Source organism: Oncorhynchus mykiss, chromosome 12, assembly GCF_057628025.1.
Source record: "Oncorhynchus mykiss isolate SJ-2025 chromosome 12, ASM5762802v1, whole genome shotgun sequence".
Lineage (NCBI taxonomy): Eukaryota > Metazoa > Chordata > Actinopteri > Salmoniformes > Salmonidae > Oncorhynchus > Oncorhynchus mykiss.
In genome coordinates, this window is record NC_143033.1 from 91,075,386 (window position 1) to 91,094,856 (window position 19,471).

The window sequence follows — 19,471 nt, forward strand, 5'->3', positions numbered from 1 at the left end:
CCATAGCAGCACCCACCTGTAGCACGCGCTCCAGCAGGTATATCTCTGGTCACCCCCAAAACCAATTCTTCCTTTGGCCGCCTCTCCTTCCAGTTCTCTGTTGCCAATGACTGGAACAAACTACAAAAATCTCTGAAACTGGAAACACTTATCTCCCTCACTAGCTTTAAGCACCAGCTGTTAGAGCAGCTCACAGATTGCTGCACCTGTACATAGCCCATCTATAATTTAGCCCAAACAACTACCTCTTCCCCTACTGTATTTATTTATTTATTTTGCTCCCTTGCACCCCATTATTTCTATTTCTACTTTGCACATTCTTCCACTGCAAATCTACCATTCCAGTGTTTTACTTGCTATATTGTATTTACTTTGCCACCATGGCCTTTTTTTGCCTTTACCTTCCTTATCTCACCTCATTTGTTCACATTGTATATAGACTTATTTTTCTACTGTATTATTGACTGTATGTTTGTTTTACTCCATGTGTATCTCTGTGTCGTTGTATGTGTCGAACTGCTTTGCTTTATCTTGGCCAGGTCGCAGTTGTAAATGAGAACTTGTTCTCAACTAGCCTACCTGGTTAAATAAAGGTGTTCTCAACTAGCCTACCTGGTTAAATAAAGGTGTTCTCAACTTGCCTACCTGGTTAAATAAAGGTGAAATAAAAAATACAAAAATTAAATATTTCCGCAAAAGGTGGGTAAACGCCCACACAAAATAAGAAAGTTGCGTAAACAGCATTTACCCGACACTAAATGCTGCACTATTTAACACTTGCCCTCCATCCCCCCTTCACCAAAACACGTGTAAATATTGGACCATAAGTTGTGCCTACCTGTATTATACTTATGGTAAAATGTTTATTCTACTGAGCCATTTACTTTATGTTCGTATTCTTGTATTTTATTATTTCTTATTGTTGTTGCATTGTCTAGAAGGAACCTGCTAGTAAGCATTCCACTGGACGATGTATACTATGTGTATCCCGTACATACGACTAATAAAACTTAAACTTGAAACACTACACAGCTGGTCTGTATGCATTATACTCATATTGGTTCCTCAGTCTATTATACCTATGGTAAAATGTTTATTCTACTAAGCCATTTATTTTACATATTTACTTATTTTATTTATTTTTATTTAACTCGGCAAGTCAGTTAACTCTTGGAACTACCCATCCCGGATCCGGGAGAATTGTCATCAACTACACTAATTAGCATAGCGCAACGGCCAAATAATCTTACTAGAAAATATTCATATTCATCAAATCACAAGTGTAATATAGCGAAACACAGCTTAGCCTTTTGTTAATCACCATGTCGTCTCAGATTTTGAAATTATGTTTTACAGCCAAAGCAAGACAAGCGTTTGTGTTTATCGATAGCCTAGCATAGCATTATGTCCAGCTAGCAGCAGGAAGCTTGGTCACGAAAATCAGAAAAGCAATCAAATTAACCATTTACCTTTGATGCTCTTCGGATGTTTTCACTGACAAGACTCCCAGTTAGACAGCAAATGTTCCTTTTGTTCCATAAAGATGATTTTTATACCCAAAATACCTCAGTTTGTTTGTCACGTTATGTTGAGAAATCCACCGGAAATAGTGGTCACAACAACTCCGAAAAAAATCAAAATTATATCCATAATATCGACAGAAACATGGCAAACGTATTTTATAATCAAACCTCAAGGTGTTTTTCAAATATCTATTCAATAATATATCAACCGGGACAATTGGCTTTTCAGTAGGAGCGAGAGGAAAAATGACTACCTCTGTCTTTTACGCAAGAATCACTCTGAGAGCCCTCAGCTGGCTACTTATGCAATGTAGTCGTTTACGCTCATTCTTCAACATAAAGGCGTGAAACTACGTCTAAAGGCTGTAGCCACCTTAGGGAATACGTAGAAAAAGGAATCTGGTTGATATCCCGTTCAATGGTCAATCTTGGTGCATAGGAACACAACGGTTTCAAAATAAGAGGCACTTCCTGATTGGATTTTCCTCAGGGTTTCGCCTGCAATATCAGTTCTGTTATACTCACAGACAATATTTTGACAGTTTTGGAAATTTTAGAGTTTTCTATCCCAAGCTGTCAATTATATGCATATTCTAGCATCTGGTCCTGAGAAATAGGCGGTTTACTTTGGGAACGTTATTTTTCCAAAAATAAAAATAGTGCCCCCTAGTTTCAAGAGGATTTATTAAGAACAAATTCTTATTTACAATGATGGCCTTCCCCGGACGACGTTGGGCCAATTGCACGCTGCCCTATATGATACAGCCTGGATTCGAACCAGGGTCTGTAGTGACGCTTGTCACGAACCGGCTCGAAGCCCGTAACGAAAGGGAGACAACGTGGAGATAAAGAATAACAAAATATATTTATTAACTGAAGTAAAGTAAATACAATTAACAATGGTGTGTGTTTAGTCAGTAGTGTATACATGTGTATACATGTGATAGCGAGGGGTGTTGAAAGGTGCCAACGCAAGCAAACCAAATGGCCACAAAAATGCCACAACCAAAATCTGTCTGTGTCTGCATAGAGAGTCTCCTCAATGAATGGGGAAGAGGTGCATTTATCCTGGGACACACCCGAGCCCAGGTGTGTCCCATTTCACTGACGACCCTCCCGGCTCCGCCCACCCTATTAAGGAAAACAAGAGCAAAGAGAAAGAATTGGGCAGACAGAGTGGGAGGGTCGTCACACGCCTCTAGCACTGAGATGCAGTGCCTTAGACCGCTACGCCACTTCCATACTGTTTTATTATTTCTTATTGTTGTTGCATTGTCTAGAAGGAACCTGCTAGTAAGCATTTCATTGGATGATGCATAGTATGTGTATTCCGTTCCTTACGACTAATAAAACTTAAACTTGAAACACTACACAGCTGGTCTGTTTGTATTATACTCATATTGGTTCCTCAGTCTCTCCTGAGGCTACCTTAAATAAGCGGATCACTTGTTTCATATTCTAACCATACCAGAAAAGCAAGAATAACTATATAATCCTTGGAATGCTCATTTTCAGTCATGACTGCACTAAGTGAGACCAGAGCCATGCTAGATATCTATCTAAATATATGGCTCTGAGTGATACTATTCCATTGTATTGTGTAATGAAATTTAACCACTGTTGCCTGTGGGGTAAAAACTATGCCACAAATCTCCTCTTTAATCTGTCCTCCTCTTATTTTCCTCTTGATAGTTTGTGTTGAAGCATGAGAGGTATTTCCACCTGAGGGAGGTGAGTGCTTTCCCTAACAGTCTGAACCCCCACCACCCTGGCTCTGTGGCTCTGGTCAAGGAGATGGTCTCCCAGGTCATGGACTGTCACCCTGACGCACGCTGGTTCCACATGGGGGCTGATGAGGTTTGTGGGTGGGTGTGTGCGTGCGTGCATGATTTTGTGTGTGTGTGTACGCCGTGTGTTTGTATGTGTATGAACTAGAACACTACTAATGTATGTAATTGTATCTGTCTGTAGGACTTTCAGTTCTGCAGGATATTGAGATATGCAAATAAAGTGCAAGTAGATTGTTATAATACCAATGAGATAGGCCTACATTTTTCATACCCCCTGGTTTGTATAGTTCCATTCATAATACAGTGTGTGTGTGTGTCTCTCCATGTTCCTCAGGTAAGGGGTCTGGGAGAGAGCCAGGACTCTAAAAACTGGTTACATAGCAATAAGGGGGATGTTGGGAAAATGTTCCTGAACCATGCAGTGTCATTGGCCCGTTTCATCACAGAGAGAAGGTCAGGGGTCAGAGTGATTCTGTGGGATGACATGTTGAGGAAGATCAGCCCTGCCACTATTAAAGGTGTGATGATGAGATATCCTAGCAGTCCTATTGTACTGTGGATTGATTAAATGAATGTATGTTTTTCTAATTAGAACTGACTGACTTCAGGACACACAAGTGCTTCTATGTTATATCTTTATTTTAAAACTTTATACCATGTTTATTACAATGAATTATGCCATGTGCATTACAATGGAAATTGTTAAACCCCACTAAGTGTCTGACTAGTTGCTCTATAACTGATTGTTCATCTGTTCATACCCCTAGAGTCAGGCCTGCAGGATCTTGCTTCCCCAACAATATGGAACTATTTGAAGAAAATGGATACAGATGGTATTGGTATGTTTATGTTTTCAGCCATTAATACTTTTTTTGTAATAATGTTTTTTTTATTCAAAAATTCCACCCCAGATACAAACATACACATACGAACAACAATTTACAGACGCGCACAAACATTGACTAGAGTTAATCTGCCCAGATTCACATGCTCACACCCCAATCCCTAGTGCCTGCATCATTTTTTTCTCACATGGCCTTTTTTTCGGTCGCCCATGCTATTTAAATAATAAATCATGAGATTTTCCATTGTGTTAATGATGGCGGATTGATTGATTCCCAAGTTTTTAGTATATGTTTTTCAAGATGAGTGATGAGAGAATTGTCCAGCCCATTGTATCTCACTACACCCCCATATGCCATATGTCTTGAGATATGCAAGCAGACGGGTTAAAAGTAAGTTGACATTGTAATACTTATAACATGCCAACTTTCTAGCTCCACCAATAACCTTTGGACTGTATAGCATTCCCAGAAAGCATTGATTATTGAGTCATATTTAGTGCAAATAGTCTGGGTAACCATTTGATTAGTTGTTCAGGAGTCTTATGGCTTGGGGTGTAGAAGCTGTTTAGAAGCCTCTTGGACCTAGACTTGGCACTCCGGTACCGCTTGCCGTGCGGTAGCAGAGAGAACAGTCTATGACTAGGGTGGCTGGAGTCTTTGACAATTTTTAGGGCTTTCTTCTGACACTGCCTGGTATTGAGGTCCTGGGTGGCAGGAAGCTTGGCCCCAGTGATGTACTGGGCCGTTCGCACTACCCTCAGTAGTGCCTTGCGGTCGGAGGCCGAGCAGTTGCCATACCAGGCAGAGATGCAACCAGGATGCTCTCGATGGTGCAGCTGTAGAACCTTTTGAGGATCTGAGGACCCATGCCAAATCTTTTCAGTCTCCTGAGGGTGAATAGGTTTTGTCGTGCCCTCTTCATGACTGTCTTGGACCATGTTAGTTTGTTGGTGATGTGGACACCAAGGAACTTGAAGCTCCCAACTTGCTCCACTGCAGCCCCGTCAATGAAAATGGGGGAGTACTCAGTCCTCTTTTTCCTGTATTCCACAGTCATCTCCTTTGTCTTGATCACGTTAAGGGAGAGGTTGTTGTCCTGGCACCACACGGCCAGTTCTCTGACCTCCTCCCTATAGGCTGTCTCATTGTTGTCGGTCATCAGGCCTACCACTGTTGTGTCATCTGCAAACTTAATGATGGTGTTGGAGTCGTGCCTGGCCGTGCAGTCATGAGTGAACAGGGAGTACAGGAGGGGACAGAGCACGCACCCCTGAGGGGCCCATGTGTTGAGGACGGATGTGTTGTTACCTACCCTTACCACCTGGGGCGGCCCTTCAGGAAGTCAAGGATCCAGTTGCAGAGGGAGGTGTTTAGTCCCAGGGTCCTTAGCTTATTGATGAGCTTTGAGGGCACTATGGTGTTGAACGCTGAGCTGTAGTCAATGAATAGCATTCTCACATAGGTGTTCCTTTTGTTCAGTTGGGAAAGGGCAGTGTGGAGTTCAATAGAGGTTGCATCATCTGTGGATTTGTTGGGGTGGTATTCAAATTGGAGTGGGTCTAGGGTTTCATGGATAATGGTGTTGATGTGAGCCATGACCAGCCTTTCAAAGCACTTCATGACTACAGACCTGAGTGCTACGGGTCGGTAGTCATTTAGGCAGGTTACCTTAGTGTTCTTGGGCACAGGCACTATGGTGGTCTGCTTAAAACATGTTGGTATTACAAACTCGGCCAGGGAGAGGTTGAAAATGTCAGTGAAGACACCTGCCAGTTGGTCAGCACATGCTTGCAGTACACATCCTGGTAATCCGTCTGGCCCTGTGGCCTTGTGAATGTTGACATGTTTAAAGGTCTTACTCACATCGGCTGCAGAGAGCATGATCACACAGTCTTCCGGAACAGATGGTTCTCTCATGCATGTTTCAGTGTTATTTGCCATGTAGCAGCATATAAATAATTTAGCTCGCCTGGTAGGCTTGTGTCACTGGGCAGCTCTCGGCTGTGCTTCCCTTTGCAGTCTGTAATGGTTTGCAAGCCCTGTCACATCCGACGAGCTTCAGAGCCGGTGTAGTACGATTTGATCTTAGTCCTCTCTAGGTAGATTGTGTGGTCTACAGCGTATCACAAGATACTCTACCTCAGGCGAGCAATAGCTCGAGACTTCCTTAAATATTGTTCACCAGCTGTTATTTACAAAAATACATAGTCCGCCGCCCCTTGTCTTACCAGATGCAGCTGTTCTATCCTGCCGGTACAGCGTATAACCAGCCAACTGTAAGTTGATAGTGTCGTTGTTCAGCCGCGACTCCGTAAAGCATAACATATTACAGTTTTGAATGTCAGTTCCTTTTAAGTCTTGGTTCCAACAGTTTAAAAATAATTCTAAGAGATTGTCAGTTGGATAGGCTCTCTGCAAGCTTTTCTATATCTTACCTATCATATGAACATCCATTTATGACTCAGATAAGATTCCCTCAAGGTTGCTCTGATGTCCAAAAGATTTCAAATTGAAATGTTGTGATATGCAACTTTTAAATTGCATATATTTGAAAATATCTACATTGGTCAGTCCAAAATGGCTTTTTAATTCTGTCATGGAAATACATGTATTTCTTGTTACCAAGTCATTTACAGTTTCTATGCCTTTAGTTTTCTATGTGGACCAATTTATTGGTGAATTCTGAAAAGCTATCCAAGGATTGTTCCATAGGGTTGAATTGTATGGCAGTGATATTGGTTCTTATAGAATACATTTCATTTTCTTCATATTGTTAAAGTGTTCTTAACTATGAAGTTGTCAATGTTCTTAGCTTTATCCTTTGAAAATAGACACATGAAAAGATTCTGGGGATGAGCATGTGCATCTTCAATATGAACTCATTGTTCCTCTTTAGTGAGTTCAACTATATGTCACGAGTAAAAGCCTTGGGTAGCAAGTTGATACAATTCCAATTCTGGAAGGTTAAACCACCCTCCGACTGGAAAAGATGTCACATTTTTATTTTATGAATTTTATTTGTCCATATAAAGTATGTTATGACCGAGTATACTTTTTTACAGAATGTCTTCGGTGGGGTAATTGTTATTACCGATGACAGAGAATCTAGACCATTGTAAAACTGTTTACAGCTTTAGAATAAGAGAGGGAAAATATGATGTTTACCAATACCCCATTTTATTGTTTTTTATTTTGAACAGGAACATTGATATCTAGATACCATGAGGCCGGTTTCAAGGGTATATGGTTCGCCAGTGCATTTAAAGGGGGCACAGGTATTGACCAGCGATGGACCCCTCTTGACTATCAGCTACAGAACCATCTGTCCTGGATAAAGGTCATGAACTCTATGACCAAATACCCCTCCATAACCCTCCATGGCATCCTGCTAACAGGATGGCAGAGGTAAGACATTGATTAGGGTTGCAACATTTCTGTTACTTTTCCGAAATTCCAAGGTTTTCCAGAAATCCTGGTTGGAGGGTTCCGGATTTCATGCTTATTCCCTTCTGATTCCAGGAATCTTTCAACAGGGATTTCTGGAAAACCTGGTAATTTGGGGGAAATTACCAGAATTTTGCAACCCTGACACTAATCAACCACCATTGACTCTGATACTGATGTCTTGGTAATGTTCAAAGTGTGTGTACTAAACCAGAGCATGCGGAAGATATACTGTATAAAGCATGATGTTATATAGTTGAACTAGATTAATTGACTCATAACTCATTCCGTTGGCCCATTAAACTAAATCAACAGGATGATCCTGTCTTTTACTGTGTGTCTGTGTTATGATGTGCTGCACCTAAGTGTTTGAAATATTTTACCCTCCAGGTTTGAGCACCATACCGTGTTGTGTGAACTCCTCCCAGTTGGCATTCCCTCCCTGGCTATGTGTCTACAGAGCTTAAAGCATGGTAAGTGCCAGGGGAACTGTAAAATAGTAACCTTCTCGCAGTCATAAGGACAAAGATTCATCAGGAGGCAGGCAAGTAGAGGTGCAAATTTGTGTTATTTATTCTATTTGCACAGTGCTGTTGATGATGGTGATACATGTACATGTTGATATATTTGCAAATGTCTGACTTCAAAATGTCAGTATTCAAAAAGAAAAAGCCTCCTAACAGGCAAAAACTAGCCTAAGCATAAAGGCACAGGTGGTAGAACCCTGCACAAGCATGAATTTTAAGCCCGAGCCCTACCCATGCCCGTGACATTCAGGCCCTACCCTACCCAGGCCTGATTGCGTCTGCCAAATTTAAGGCCCGGCCCTGCCCGAAACCAGAAATCAGAAATAACTGTGAATATCCATCGCAACAGCTCCGCTTGGGCTTCTCTGCTCAATGAAGAGACATGAGACAGCAGTTAGCTAGCTGTAAGCTACTTTTCATCACTCTAACACTGACAAAACTCTAGGAACATTATTATTTCCTGTGAAATGATCTCCTGGCTTATATTTGATGAGGTTGAAGCACTTCTTACACCTTGTTATGATCTTAGTCAGATATGACTGTGCTGCGCAGCAAAGCACACGCAAATGGCTCAGCTTGAAAATGATAGTGATCAGTTTAGTTATACCCAAGTCCTGCCTATACCCTAGCTATTGATGAAAAAACAGGCCCTATCCGGTCCTAACCCGATGTATAATGTCTGGTCCAGCCGGGCTTGGTTGGTAGCAGAGCTCTAACAGGTGGGGTCTGCTAGGCTCAGTTACAGCCTCCCCAAACAAATTCTCAACCAGAACTCATGAGAACATATCCAAATGAACACTTAAAGGAAGAATCCACTCAACAACTACATTTTGTAAAATGCATCATATGATTCAAAACGTATCATCATCATGATGATGTGGCAAGTGACACTGCTTCTTGAAAATCCTATATCTTGAAAACCTGACTGCTGACAAAAAAACGTAGGGACTGTATCAACGGTAGAGTAATGAAAAAAATACCAAAAGATAGTTGTTGAGTCGATTTCTTTCTTTAAATACAATAAACCAGACCTATCCTGGCACTATGTGAGCGTGGGTGCACTCAACATTTACAAGACTGAGAAACCAGACATGTGCTCCAAACAAAAGACAATAAAGCAATTGACAGAAACCTAGTGAATATAATGAAATTAACCAAAGCTTCTTACTCAGAAGTGTTGTGCAGTTTGTGAGCTCTCCAGAGAACGTGTCCACTACGGACATGAGATCGGTAAAGTATTACAGTACACCGGTCTTGTAACTAACATTATGCATGTGTCTGTTGGACAGGTGCATTTGATGAAAATGCAAAGATGGAGGCTCACCACATACTGGGCTGCAACATCAAGGTGGAGAAAGATATCTGGTTAGTAGTAGTCTCAGCTAGTAGTAGAACAGTACTATTTAATCAAATGTGAGTCAACTTCAACTGAAATACTGTTTTGTATTATGAGAAAGACCAATTGCAATTTTCTAGAGAAAGGAAAACGTACACCTGAAAATTGGTGAGGAGGTGGAACTTGGTGATTTCTCTTTTGTGTCAGAGCAAGAGTGTGTGGCTACATTCCTTTCTTAAGTCAACCTGTACTGTACCATGTCACATATGGTTTACTTGAAATGCCTTGCTTTGTGAACTTAACAAAACATATGTTGTTTGGTAAAGTGCTTGACCTTTCTCTCCTGTTTGTCTGCCTCTGTAGTGAGGGGAGTGGAGCCTTCTCAGGCTCTCAGATCTACCACATGGTGTTTTACATTCACACAAACCTGCAGAAGGAGGTGGAGGCCCTCATGAAACACTAGTAAGCATCCATCGCTTCAATTTTTATTTGTGATTCCAGAGTATGAAGAATACAGTTTAAGTAATTAGAAGCAAATAATTAATTCAGATGCAAAGAAAATACCATATATTTTTCTGATGACAATTTATTGTCTATTCGTCTGATGATTATCTCATACAGCCACATCAAAGGGGGTTTCAGTCGCTACCACAGAAAATATAATTTTGCAAATCCAAGAATTATAGGATTCTTCCAAGGTCGGCTGAAGAAGTAAGTATTGCTTTTTTAAATTCGTGATGGTTAGCCATCACCTTTCTCTTCATCATTAACGCCACAGAGACATTATCTGGATGTATGAGAGATATTCAGCCACTTGGAGGACAATGGAATAAAAAGTGCCTCTTCTTCGTTAGTTAAACCCTTGTCTCCTCTTCCAGACTGTTGGATAAGTGGGAGACGTACATAGAGAACTTCCGTATGGAGATGGAGGCTATCTACTTCCCAGACACAGTGGAGGAGTGGATGGAGGAGAATGTCAACGCCAACATGGATCTACTGAGAGAGAACGCCCGGGATGCCGAGCGAATCCTAAAACTGAACGGACAGCCCAAGTCACTGAAGACCTTATAGTGACTGGTCTTGTACAGTCTCCAGACCTGATGCCGTTGGGTTGTAACTTTGCACATAGTACCTGTTGATGGTATGTCTAAAGGAGTTTTTCAAGACCGTGTGACTTGACCAGGAAATACTCTGGACCATAGTTATGCTGGTGCTAGTTGTAGCCTGGAACTAGGGTCCACAATTTGGTTCTCTGGCTTTACAAGCCATTTACTGTTTGATTGTGCTGAATAGTAACGTGTCACATGGCTCATATTTACATTGCAAATCATCAGCTCTTTGTATACAGTATGGTAGCAGAATCTGCACTGAATCTGTTTCTTTGTATGTTTGTTTTCCTGTTTGTTTATTTGTAGAGGGGAGTTCTGATGAGAATGACATTCTGTTATAACACTGTCTGTATTGCATTATCATTATAGGTTTCCTGTATATGTTTTTTCTAGATCCTCCCTGTTGCCACATAATGATGCAGCTAAGGGTTTTGCCAGTAACCATGGCATAATATGTTTTTACTGCTTGGAATTTTAGCATGAGGGCCTTGGATGGTCTATGAGTTATGAGCAGATATAAATTAATTATTAAGTGTATGCTTGAATATGAAGACTACAGAAAGGAACACTGATCCTGTTATGATCAAATTGCACTGTAAGATTCATGCAGTCTATATTTTACTGCAATGTTAACATGCCTTTACATGCCTTTAGAGCGTAGCTCTTTATGTTCTATTGATATGCTGCTGCACAGTCTCAGGTTAAAACACTGTCTGATTGTACAACATTGTTGAACATTGGTCATTACAAATTAATTGTGCAGTCATTACAAATTGAAGATTGTGTATTTTGCGCATATTAGTTGATTATGCTTGATTATCAAGTTTTTAACTTGATTATTGTTATTTTATTGTTAATACTTGATATTTTCTTTAAAGAGGAGCTCTGACAGTTCCCTGGATATGTAGGTTATGGTATCACATTTCAAGTTTTGGTCACCTTTGGTTTCCTTTATCATAGCCTAAAAAGTACATTGATTCATAGATTTATATGATTTGATTCTGGTATGTGAATTCTGAGAGCTTAAATAAATGGGGTTCATACGCACATTATTTATTTTCATTTCATCGCTTCGGTAAACTTGGGTACTGTTTAAAAATACCAAGGATCAAATCTGGTTGGTATGAGAGAAGCACATTCTCTGACGAAACATCTTTACGACACTCAAAGTAAACACAAACTGCTTTACAGCAGCACTAAACATGGTGTCCCAATTTAGCGGTGTTTTGCAGTTGACAGATCTAGATGATTTTATCACTCCTTCCCAGGTAAATAACACTTAACCATACAACAATCATGTTATTAAACACGTTTTATTTAATTTTAGCATAGGTATAATGTGGTTATTTTAATGTTAATGACTCACTAGTGGGTCGCCACTCTCAGTAGCTAGTTAGCTAGCTAGCTACTGTAGTTAGCTAACCTCTAAAGTACTGGCTAGCTGTCAAATAGAGTATGATCTGTCCAACTCCAAATGCGTATATTGTGTTATTGGCATTGCTGTGTAAATTGATTGAAGCAATGGTGGTTTCAATTGAACCCGCTTTTGTTCTTTTTTTTAACCTAGTTAACTCGTAGCGGATGCTGGTGGGGGAGCTTTAGGAGGACGGGCTCATTGTTATGACTGGAATGAGATCATTAGAATGGATTCAGAGATGTTGTTTCCTTCCAGCCTCCTCTACTACCTAGTTGCTTTGCGCTCTCGCTAGGTCATCGAAATGACATGTGACTCATTTGACTAGCTAACGTTAACTAGTTAACTTCCTAGGTTGAATAACTTAGCCAAAGATGTCCACTTGTATCTGTCATCAGACACACCATTAGTTCCTTTTACTTTAATTGAATTGGTTCTTGTACTGTAAGCACGATGTGACTAAGCTAGCTAGTATTGTTTGGGATTGTACTTTCCCCCCTAAACTGATTGCTACTTGCTCCCCTTGTCCTTTCTTAGGAATGTGTGAAACCAGTCAAGGTGGAGAAGAAGCAAGGCCGATCTGTGGCTAAAATTCAAATAGAAGATGATGGGAGCTATTTCCAGGTTAAACAGGTGCGTATGCTTCAATGTTTCCCACATAGTGACCACAGCTGGAGCTGTGATGATGTTACATTGACTAACATGTCAACTGGCATGAGCCTACTTCACTGAGGGTGAATCTCAAAACGTTCTTGTTGCTCTTCTCATCTCTCCTTCACCTGAACTTGTTCTGAAGACACAGGATCGGTAAAAGCAATATGGCTGCCTTATGGGATTTGTTTTGTCAAGTACTTTCTCAAATTAATTTAAGCAGCAGATGCTACTTTTTGAGACAAACTTTTTCTTTCTCACTGTTAACCTACAGTACAATATTACTCCAACTTGTTCTTTGTGTCTCCAGGATGGTGGAAAGCAGAAGCTGGAGAAAGCTAAGATCACTCTGAATGACTGCCTGGCCTGCAGTGGCTGCATCACCTCAGCTGAGAGTGTCCTTATCACACAGCAGAGTCATGAAGAGATTTACAGGGTGCTACGCAGCAACAAGGTAGTGTATGTGTGTGTGTGTGTGTGTGTGTGTGTGTGTTGGCATCCATCTGAAGACCCACTAACAGGACCCACCAGTCATACTCAACCCAGCGTGTTTAGTGATGATGATGGTGTCTGTATCTGTCTCCTCTGTGTGTAACTAGTCTCCCTTCATCTCCCCAGCAGGCAGGTGTAGCAGAGCAGAAGGTGGTGGTGGTGTCTGTGTCCCCACAGTCCAGAGCCTCCCTGGCAGCACGCTACGGCCTGAGCAGCAGTGATGCAGGCAGGAGGCTCACCGCCTTCTTCAAGGGTCTGGGTGAGTGCGAAGGTTAAAATATAAATCTTTGTGTATCTGTGTAATATAGGACATCGGTTTATCTGACACATTAGTGAGATACATTATATTTAGATCAAATATACTGACTGTTGTGTTTCAGGAGTTCACCACGTGTTTGACACCAGCTTCAGCAGGACCTTCAGCCTGTTGGAGAGTCAGAGAGAGTTTGTGGAGCGGTTCCATCGGAAGGAGCAAGACAAGCAGGCCCTGCCCATGCTGGCCTCTGCCTGCCCAGGTAACCAGCTGTACCTCAACACCTTAACTAGCCCCTGATTATCTCCAGGTCAGAATCCTTCCAATAGAACTTCAGAAACCAGGGCCCAATTTCACAAGGTTCATCAGATTAGAAGTGGTGGGTACTTCTATTTGTCCTGTTTCACACATGTACAAGTGTGTTTTAATTTGAAATGTGTTTTTTGCATATCCCAACTCCCTCTGAGACACCCTAGGAGAGTGGGGTCACGGCCAGAAGAGGGAATAAGAGGGGGGACAGATAATCTCCTACTCTGAGACACTTTATAAATATAGGCCCTGGTCTCTTCCAGGTCCAGTAATAATACAGGCTTGTCTTCAGGTCCTGTAATAATACAGGCTTGTGTTGTCTTCAGGCCCTGTAATAATACAGGCTTGTGTTGTCTTCAGGCCCTGTAATAATACAGGCTTGTGTTGTCTTCAGGCCCTGTAATAATACAGGCTTGTGTTGTCTTCAGGTCCATTAATAATACAGGCTTGTGTTGTCTTCAGGCCCTGTAATAATACAGGCTTGTGTTGTCTTCAGGCCCTGTAATAATACAGGCTTGTGTTGTCTTCAGGCCCTGTAATAATACAAGCTTGTGTTGTCTTCAGGTCCTGTAATAATACAGGCTTGTGTTGTCTTCAGGCCCTGTAATAATACAGGCTTGTGTTGTCTTCAGGCCCTGTAATAATACAGGCTTGTGTTGTCTTCAGGCCCTGTAATAATACAGGCTTGTGTTGTCTTCAGGCCCTGTAATAATACAGGCTTGTGTTGTCTTCAGGCCCTGTAATAATACAGGCTTGTGTTGTCTTCAGGCCCTGTAGTAATACAGGCTTGTGTTGTCTTCAGGCCCTGTAATAATACAGGCTTGTGTTGTCTTCAGGTTCATTAATAATACAGGCTTGTGTTGTCTTCAGGCCCTGTAATAATACAGGCTTGTGTTGTCTTCAGGCCCTGTAATAACACAGGCTTGTGTTGTCTTCAGGTCCTGTAATAATACAGGCTTGTGTTGTCTTCAGGCCCTGTAATAATACAGGCTTGTGTTGTCTTCAGGTCCTGTAATAATACAGGCTTGTGTTGTCTTCAGGCCCTGTAATAATACAGGCTTGTGTTGTCTTCAGGCCCTGTAATAATACAGGCTTGTGTTGTCTTCAGGTTGGATCTGCTATGCAGAGAAAACCCATGGAGAGTTCATCCTGCCCTACGTCAGCTCCACCCGCTCCCCACAGCAGATGATGGGCTCTCTGGTGAAGGGCTTCTTCGCTGGCCAGCAGGTTGGTCGGGGCTCATTGACACTAGAGTCCTGCATAGGTCTGTTTTTTGGAGCTGCACCCACCCCACTCCAGCCACATAAATTCTGAGCCTACCCGACATCAAGAGAGATCTTTCTGTGCAATCTGACCGAGCCGCATAAAATTGTTCCGCGAGTTGATCCGTCAACCCGCCAAATAACATCTATTTATTTAGTGTTTGTGACTCCTGTGTAGTAGGCTAATATTCTTCTTCCCTGCATGAATGAATTTGTCTGCATGTCTATTCAACATGAATTAAGAACCATATATATTTTTTCTTCACTATGCAATGCGTCACATTGACAACTCAAATTGCTTTGTAAAAAGGAGCCTTCCAATTAACCTTCTTACCTCATGAAAGCCTGTAGAGCCTGTAGCCGACATAACGAAACAAGACCTTTACATTCAATATTGTTTAGATAATCAAATAATTGAATTGAAACTTAAAGGGGGAAGTTAGGGAAAATGGCACACCACAGCTTACAGAAAACAGTCGCTTTTAAACTAGGGATTTTGTGGTTAATTGAGGTAAGACAGTAATTCTGCTCATAGATTAGCCGTATATAAACTACACATTGACACATCCAGACCAAAGCGGGAGGTTTAAAAAATATTGACAAGTCACTAAAGTACTTATTCCCAGAATAACTTATTTACTAGGCTGCACTTTTACCAGCAGCACTGGTTTAAATGTTATATGTCCTGCGTACGGTCTACATGTACGACAGCCTGAATTAACACAATCATCCACTAATAATGACCTGAATTATCATAAACATAAACACATACCTGCTTGCTCTTTTTGCAGGCTGTGCATCCATCTAGCGAGTTGTTGACCGTGTCCATAATGACTCGCGCAGCACCTGTTTCCACGATTGTGTATTCCTCCATCAGAACTTTTCTTTCTTTGTCCTGTTACTTTAGCCATTTTCACATGGAGAGAGGCTAGCCAGGGGAAGTCAACTTGGCAGTGTATTCTTACGTGGGGGAAGGGAACATAAGCTCTACATATGGACAAATAAAAATGTTTCAGCTCAACACAAATAATGGACAGTTCCCTGCTGGTAGCCTTCTATGTCTGCCTCACCGCTCACAGAATGGAATTCACATAATGCAAAACGACCAGCTCCTGGGTTTGTAAAAAAAAAGAAGTGTTTTCTTAATTTAAAAAGCTTCTGACCTGCAATATAATTGTTCGGAACCGGAAGCCCCCCAATAATTCCGCCAGCTGATGATGCAGGAGTCTGACATTCAGCGATGAAGACTGCAGGGTTAAATATCTAGATGTTAGTTTTGGAATAGACTAAATGGAGTCAGGGGATCTAGATCAGAGATGGAGAGTAACGTTTAATAGATGATAAGAATTTGTGTTCATTTTGGATGATGATTCCATCATGTCTGTATAGTAGGATGAGATCTTCTAAGAGATATGACTGACAGGTGTGTGTTGTTGTTGTTGCAGGGCCTGAACCCACAGCAGATCTACCATGTGACTGTGATGCCCTGCTATGATAAAAAACTGGAGGCCTCCAGGCCTGACTTCTACCTGGAGGAGGCTGACACCAGAGAGGTGGACTGTGTCATCACTTCAGGTAGGGAGGACATGAAACCACTATGGCAGATAGTATTCAAAGTCTCTGTGTGTGTTTTCTGTTTTGAATCACATTTTTAAATGTACATTTTCTGATGTCTGTTTCTGTTTATTTCATGACAGGAGAAGTTCTGAAGATGCTAGAAGAAGAGAAAATGTTGCTCAGCGACGTGGAGCCAGCCCCATTAGATACAATGTAAGGGTTTGAACCTCATCTTTTACCTATAAATTAATACATACGTGTGTGTCAGGAGAACTCCAGAAGGTGTGTGTGTGTGTGTGTGTGTGTGCGTGTGTGCGTGTGCGCAGCGTGTGTCAGAAGAACTCTACACTTGCTGATGTGTGCATGCACTTGTGTCCCTGCAGGTTCAGCAGTGTGTGTGGTGATGAGTTGCTGGGCCATGCAGGGAGCGGTTCAGGAGGATACCTCCATCATGTGTTCACACACGCTGCCAGACAGCTGTTTGGAGAGGAGGTGAAGGAGCTCACCTACAAGACACTCAAGTAAGTCAGTCTGGCCCTGCAGTATTAAAGCCCTGTTAGGAGCTCACCTCTGCTAATTGGTTAGCTTTCAGGGAAGTCTGTCTCTGCTTCCTATCAGCCATGGATGTATAGATTTGTTGAGAAGAATTAACCCTGAGATTAGAGCATGTTTAAGAAACAGCGTTTCTGATTGGACAAATCCAAGTTTCAGTTTGATTTCTTGTATTTGGTGCCTAATGAACACAACCCTGATTAACCTGTCCCCTTTAGGAACAAGGACTTCCAGGAGGTGACCCTGGAAAGGGACGGTGTGGTCGTGCTGCGTTTCGCAGCAACCTACGGTTTCCGCAACATCCAGAACCTGGTGCAGAAACTCAAGAGGGGAAAGTCACCCTACCACTTCGTAGAGGTCATGGCCTGTCCGTCAGGTGAGGAAAGAGGAGGCTTTGTTTGTTGGTTTACATTTGCGTTTAATATAAACACAAGATACTATATTCAAATGCATGTTTTTTTTCATCCCACATTCAAGTGGGTGGAATTGAATTATGTCTCGTCCATTGATTTTTTTACTGCTATGGTTGAAGTCTCTATTCTACATCTGCACAGAAGCTACCACAGGCAGCAGCTAGTGTTAGAAAGCACACTGCGTGAATTCCCCTGGGGAATGTTTCCTGTTTGTAATTCATTTTTTTGGTTCAAGTCAAAGTGAACTTGTAAAACCAGTTGTGTGTTGTGTTTCCTCACTGTGTGTGTATACAGGTTGTCTGAATGGGGGAGGCCAGGTGAAGCCCTTACCAGAGCAGAACAACAAGGAGTTGCTGCAGCAGGTGGAGGATCTGTACAAGGAGGAGCGCCCTCTAGTGCCAGAGGAGGACCAGCACGTGGCAGAGCTTTACCAGTCCTGGCTACAGAGTGTAGGAGAGGAGAGAGCCAGGGAGCTGCTGCACACACAGTACCATGCAGTGGACAAGGCCACCAACGGACTCCTTGTCAAATGGTGAAGAAGAGGGTGAAAGGATGTTGAAGGGTTTCTGTAAGTGAATGGTCTGTCCTCAAGTGTCAGGGTGCATCTCAATAGTCTAAAGTAGCCCTCTCTGTTTCATCTCCATTGAGTTTAACACAGGTTAGGTGGAAGCAACATGGCCGGTTCTTGTTGGGTATTTTCTGTCACCTGTCTTAGTTCTTTAATATCAGTAGAAATAAAGAAAAAGGCATGATGCTCATACATTTTGTCTATTGAGATGCATCCCTATTCTAGGATTATTTGAACCATTGAGTGAAATCACACAACTTGACCTTGGGTTAATGTTTATGCTCCATATGTACTGGATGACTGAATGTAGCACTTTCCTTCACCGTCTCTTTGTCTCTCTCCTCTACCGTCTCTTTGTCTCTCTCCTCTACCGTCTCTTTGTCTCTCTCCTCTACCGTCTCTCTCCTCTACCGTCTCTTTGTCTCTCTCCTCTCTCTGCTTTTAAGTTCCCCCCATTTCTTTTCTCTGTCTATCCATCCCTCTATCCTTCTGTCTGTGCTTTAAAGGACTGTCTGTCAGATCAAATAGAGCATTATCGCCAAGTGCTTAATTACTGTGGTGGCCTGTCATTTATTTATTTGAAAATAAAAGAGAGCCAGCCGCACACTCTAGGAGCTCAGATGCAAAAATTTGATGAAAACAGCTTGGTTGTCGAAACGTTGGTAATTCAATTTTTGCATCTGAGCTCCTAGAGTGTGCGGCTCTCTTTTCAAGTTTTCTACTCCGCTAGCCAGCACCTAGCCAGCACCTAGCCAGCACCTTGCCTAAATAGGTGTGTTTATTTTTCTTCTAGATAGATTGTATACGCACAAGCTAATTCATACCAGACCACTGGTATGGTTGGGATAATTATTACTACATTTAAGTGTGCACTAATTATGAATACAGCAGCAAATTCTGATATTTCTCTTGTATGCACTGAAAAGGATTTGGACTCTTGAAATGTTTTCTGATGGAATTCTAAAGAAATATTTTAGTTTAAATGTATATCATTTCTGCCTTATTTATAATGAATCTATGATACATATTTTGCATATTAAAATGTTAGTGTAACTTTCAAGTACGTTATTCACCATGTACCAGCAGTCATTGATATACATACTGACACGATACTAAGGAACAGTTTTAGCTGTAGAAATAAGCATACACTTTCAATATTTACATTCATGTTTTCAGTGTTTTCTTCCTTTGTATGGCATGGTGAGAACAAGAGGCACATACCTTCATACGGTATGCTCTGTCAGTTAAGCAGCTAGGTTCAACCATTTAATATGGATTAAGTAATATTAGCAATGTCAAAATATATTGGTTATATATTAAACTAAATGTTTAGCAGCTCTTGTTATAGATGTGGTGAAATGTTAATACAGAATGTCAAGCAAACATCACCGTTTTACCCTAAGAATTCTGCAAGCGGGTAATAGTC

General features: G+C 41.6%; 2 protein-coding genes across 2 annotated transcripts in view; both read left to right on the plus strand.

Annotated features, from left to right (window-relative positions):
• The window catches only part of LOC110486830 (hexosaminidase D), a 17,868-nt gene extending 6,247 nt beyond the window's left edge, over window positions 1-11,621 (plus strand). The window contains exons 6-14 of the mRNA XM_090194033.1: window positions 3,216-3,380; window positions 3,648-3,831; window positions 4,081-4,152; window positions 7,359-7,563; window positions 7,993-8,075; window positions 9,419-9,494; window positions 9,829-9,927; window positions 10,087-10,176; window positions 10,344-11,621. Of these exons, the coding sequence (XP_090050159.1) occupies window positions 3,216-3,380; window positions 3,648-3,831; window positions 4,081-4,152; window positions 7,359-7,563; window positions 7,993-8,075; window positions 9,419-9,494; window positions 9,829-9,927; window positions 10,087-10,176; window positions 10,344-10,536 (1,167 nt within the window). The 3' untranslated portion in view covers window positions 10,537-11,621. The remainder of the gene's footprint in view (window positions 1-3,215; window positions 3,381-3,647; window positions 3,832-4,080; window positions 4,153-7,358; window positions 7,564-7,992; window positions 8,076-9,418; window positions 9,495-9,828; window positions 9,928-10,086; window positions 10,177-10,343) is intronic.
• A 122-nt stretch (window positions 11,622-11,743) lies between these two features.
• narfl (nuclear prelamin A recognition factor-like) lies at window positions 11,744-19,098 on the plus strand. Its single transcript, XM_090194034.1, has 11 exons — window positions 11,744-11,842; window positions 12,526-12,621; window positions 12,950-13,093; window positions 13,258-13,390; window positions 13,512-13,646; window positions 14,802-14,920; window positions 16,401-16,530; window positions 16,653-16,725; window positions 16,896-17,033; window positions 17,283-17,440; window positions 17,772-19,098. The coding sequence occupies exons 1-11, from the start codon at window positions 11,777-11,779 to the stop codon at window positions 18,011-18,013; spliced, it is 1,434 nt and encodes a 477-aa protein (XP_090050160.1). The 5' UTR covers window positions 11,744-11,776; the 3' UTR covers window positions 18,014-19,098.
• Window positions 19,099-19,471: the final 373 nt, after the last annotated feature.